At 36.0% G+C, this 3548-nt stretch overlaps 1 protein-coding gene across 1 annotated transcript; it reads left to right on the forward strand.

The window, feature by feature from the left end:
* The first annotated feature begins 768 nt into the window (after positions 1 to 768).
* LOC133710379 (AP2-like ethylene-responsive transcription factor At1g16060) lies at positions 769 to 3548 on the forward strand. Its single transcript, XM_062136437.1, has 8 exons — positions 769 to 1020; positions 1180 to 1262; positions 1426 to 1434; positions 1532 to 1620; positions 1728 to 1801; positions 1890 to 1940; positions 2223 to 2299; positions 2692 to 3548. Exons 1-8 carry the CDS (start codon positions 836 to 838, stop codon positions 3228 to 3230), a joined length of 1107 nt encoding a protein of 368 aa, XP_061992421.1. The 5' UTR covers positions 769 to 835; the 3' UTR covers positions 3231 to 3548.

A 3548-nucleotide genomic window follows, 5' to 3' on the forward strand; every position in this document is an offset into this window, starting at 1 on the left:
ATTCATCACATTGAAGGAAAGTATGTGCAATAACCGGAATTGATCATTTGTTAAGATATATTCTGTCATATCATTAAGATTGAAAATCATTTAGGTAGCTAGATAGCTTTATTATTAACAATTTGACAATACGGTCATTCTGGCTCGTTTTTACCTGCAGACACACACACTACATATCTTTAATTTCAGTTTAAATGATGAAGCAATAAACGATTAATTTGATTATAAATGTAAATGAATTGTAGATATTAGATAAGCCCCACGGAGTTTGTCCAAAAAAAAAAAAAGATAAGTTCCACGGAGAATGGGGTAGCGCATGGTTTCGTTAATAAGGACAATCCTCACTTGGGAATTCTCTCCATTAATAGATATGTTTATATTTCTTTTCCAGGAATTTTGTACTCTTTATAAATTGTTGTGTACGTGTGTATAACTGTGTATGCATATATATAATGTGCAATCAAGTTCAGAGAGAGAAGATATATCCCTATAGATTAAGACAGGATTGGCTCTATCGTTTTTTATTTTAGTACATTGATGGCAATAGCACATCACGTATAAGTTTGGTGTGGGACGAGGCACAAGATACCAGATGGTGCCGGTTACAGACGGCCAAAAACAAACAACCTCTTCAGCCGGCAATATCATAAATTGGCAGCTCACATTACCCAGATAGCATGCATATATTAATTATTTAGTCTCTTAATTAATTAACTAATCTTTCCCCCCTCTGCGTACGTGCTTCCTTTATAAGCCTCCTAAGCTGGAGGACTCAGTCATCTCCTCCATCTCTCAACTTCTCTCAATCAATTCTTCATCTTGCTAGCTCTCGAAAATGGCCAAGTTATCACATCAGAACCAGAAAACCAATGCAAACAATAGTGCAACTACTACTACTGCTGCTGTTAATAATGCAAATGCAGCTAATAAAACTGTAGTCACAAAGGTGAAACGAACCAGGAGAAGTGTGCCGAGGGACTCCCCACCTCAACGCAGCTCCATTTATCGAGGCGTCACCAGGTTCGTACATACATATATGATGCATATAGATTGAATAAATCAGTATTAATATTCTCATTAATTAGTTCTCTTCATGTTAAGTTTCTGGGTTAGTTTTCCTAGCTTTTTCCTAGTTCGTTCCCTAGCTAAACGGGGTTTTCTCTGCGGTTACTTGTTCAGGCACCGATGGACTGGCCGATATGAGGCTCATCTGTGGGACAAGAATTGCTGGAATGAATCACAAAACAAGAAAGGCCGCCAAGGTTAGCAATCTCATCTACATAATTAACATTTATTTCTAGTGCAGGAGTACTTCTTATGAGTTACTAGTTGCATCATTAATTCAATCGATCTGTTTCTAAACTTTGTTTCCTTCTTGGCTTTGTGCTGCTGCTGTCTTATACTTGGATTGTTACACAAATGCAGTATACCTCGGTGAGTTTTACTTCCACAATATTGTCGTGTGAGAAATTAGTAGAGCAATCAAAAAATATATATTTGTTTACTAAAGTTTTGGTATTAATTTTTTCAGGAGCATATGATGATGAAGAAGCTGCAGCACATGCTTATGACTTAGCAGCGCTCAAGTACTGGGGTCAAGATACCATTCTTAACTTTCCGGTAATTTGTTTATGGATAATAATTAAGTTTATTTTTGGAATGATCTTACAAATTAATATCTAGGGAAGAAATTCTAAATTTTCTATATTTGTTATTTATGATTGTAGTTAGCTACATATCACAAAGAAATGAATGATATGGAAGGCCAATCAAGAGAGGAATATATTGGATCCTTGAGAAGGTAAGCTTCTTCATTTATCTAAGAGTAATACAATAAGAAAAAACAACTCAGAATTTACTGTTATCTAATTGTGGTAATGAATTTGCAGGAAGAGCAGTGGTTTTTCTCGTGGCGTTTCCAAATACAGAGGTGTTGCTAGGTATTTTTCTTCTCGCCAAAATATATATTTTTTTTATCGAAAGAAAATTATTTCATTAATTAAGTTGCGGAAAATACATTCAAAGTGACAAAAATGTGGCCTCATTAAACCTTTTACAACAAACAAAATATTTCCTTTGTTTGTAGGGAATATATATATTTTTTGCTTCTTACACCAATCAGAGCTTTAGCTCATTCCGTAATATGATCCATAAAGACAAATAATTTAGATAGGTGCTTTCCTTCGATGAAAATTTGCTTGTTTTATTTCATTATCGAGCAGACATCATCACAATGGAAGATGGGAAGCTCGAATTGGCCGGGTCTTTGGAAACAAATATCTCTATCTCGGGACATATGGTATGTTTCCACACAAACAAAAACCTTTAATTGAAAATTGAAAAAGAATTTACATCTACTTCTGATGATAAATAACAACTGAATCCTGAAAATATTTTCTTTTAATTTTGGATTTACATATCTAAGGATGATCGATGAAAGTTTAGAATTGACGAAAATCATGAACACTACTGGACAATACATATTTTATTTTTTTGTATCCCTACTTGAGCTAAATACTGAGCTTAACAAAATATTTCTAATCCCTTTACCATATTTTTGCCATTAGAGTGAGTTATGTATTATTGTCAAAGAACTCATGAAGATACTTATTTTTTTTTTTGAAAATTTATGAAGATACTTATTGAATAATGTTTAAATGTAACCTTAATGATCTCTTTAATGTTTTGCAGCTACCCAAGAAGAGGCTGCAACAGCTTATGACATGGCAGCTATAGAGTATCGTGGTCTCAATGCAGTTACCAACTTTGATCTCAGCCGTTACATCAAGTGGCTAAAACCAAATGGTCCTAACAATGACATTATTGCCCAGACAACTAACCCTAACGTTGAAGCTAAATTGGTTGGAGATGTAACCCAAAACCCTAATGATCAAGACCAAACTGGACTAGGTTTCTTCCACAACCTCGCATACAGTCCTCCTGAAGAAACCACGATGACCCAGTTGCCTCGGCCGACCACTGCTACTTCAGCCCTAGGGCTCCTGCTTCAGTCATCAAAGTTCAAGGAGATGATGGAGATGACAACGGCCACCGACTCATCCATGACATCGTCATCCCTGCCGGAACTGCCTCAGTGCACTTTTCCCGACGACATACAGACTTACTTCGACTGCCAAGATTCTACGAGCTATGGAGATGGAGACGATGCTATGTTCAGTGAGCTCAACTCATACATCCCGTCCATGTTTCAATGCGATTTCACCGTCTAGATCGATCGCTCGATCGATGAGCTAGCTATTCTTTGACATTCTATTAAAGTAACTAGGGTTCTTTTTGTTTTTGTGAATACGCATTGAAAGGTCCGTCCAAGTTCGAGGTCATGCATGGCCAGATCCAGCAATGACGGACAAGAGAGCAAATTCTTTTGGAGAGCGAAATTTCACCACTAATCATCATTATATGTGGGAGCGTAAGCTAATTATTTGGTTAATCTAATTTAATTTCTTCTAAAATGTAAAGAAGAATAAATTGTTTATCATTTTTTCTGTCAATAAAAAACTATTCATCCCTCCGGGTATGTAGTCAAA

The sequence above is a fragment of the Rosa rugosa genome, chromosome 5 (genome assembly GCF_958449725.1).
Source record: "Rosa rugosa chromosome 5, drRosRugo1.1, whole genome shotgun sequence".
NCBI classification, from domain to species: domain Eukaryota; kingdom Viridiplantae; phylum Streptophyta; class Magnoliopsida; order Rosales; family Rosaceae; genus Rosa; species Rosa rugosa.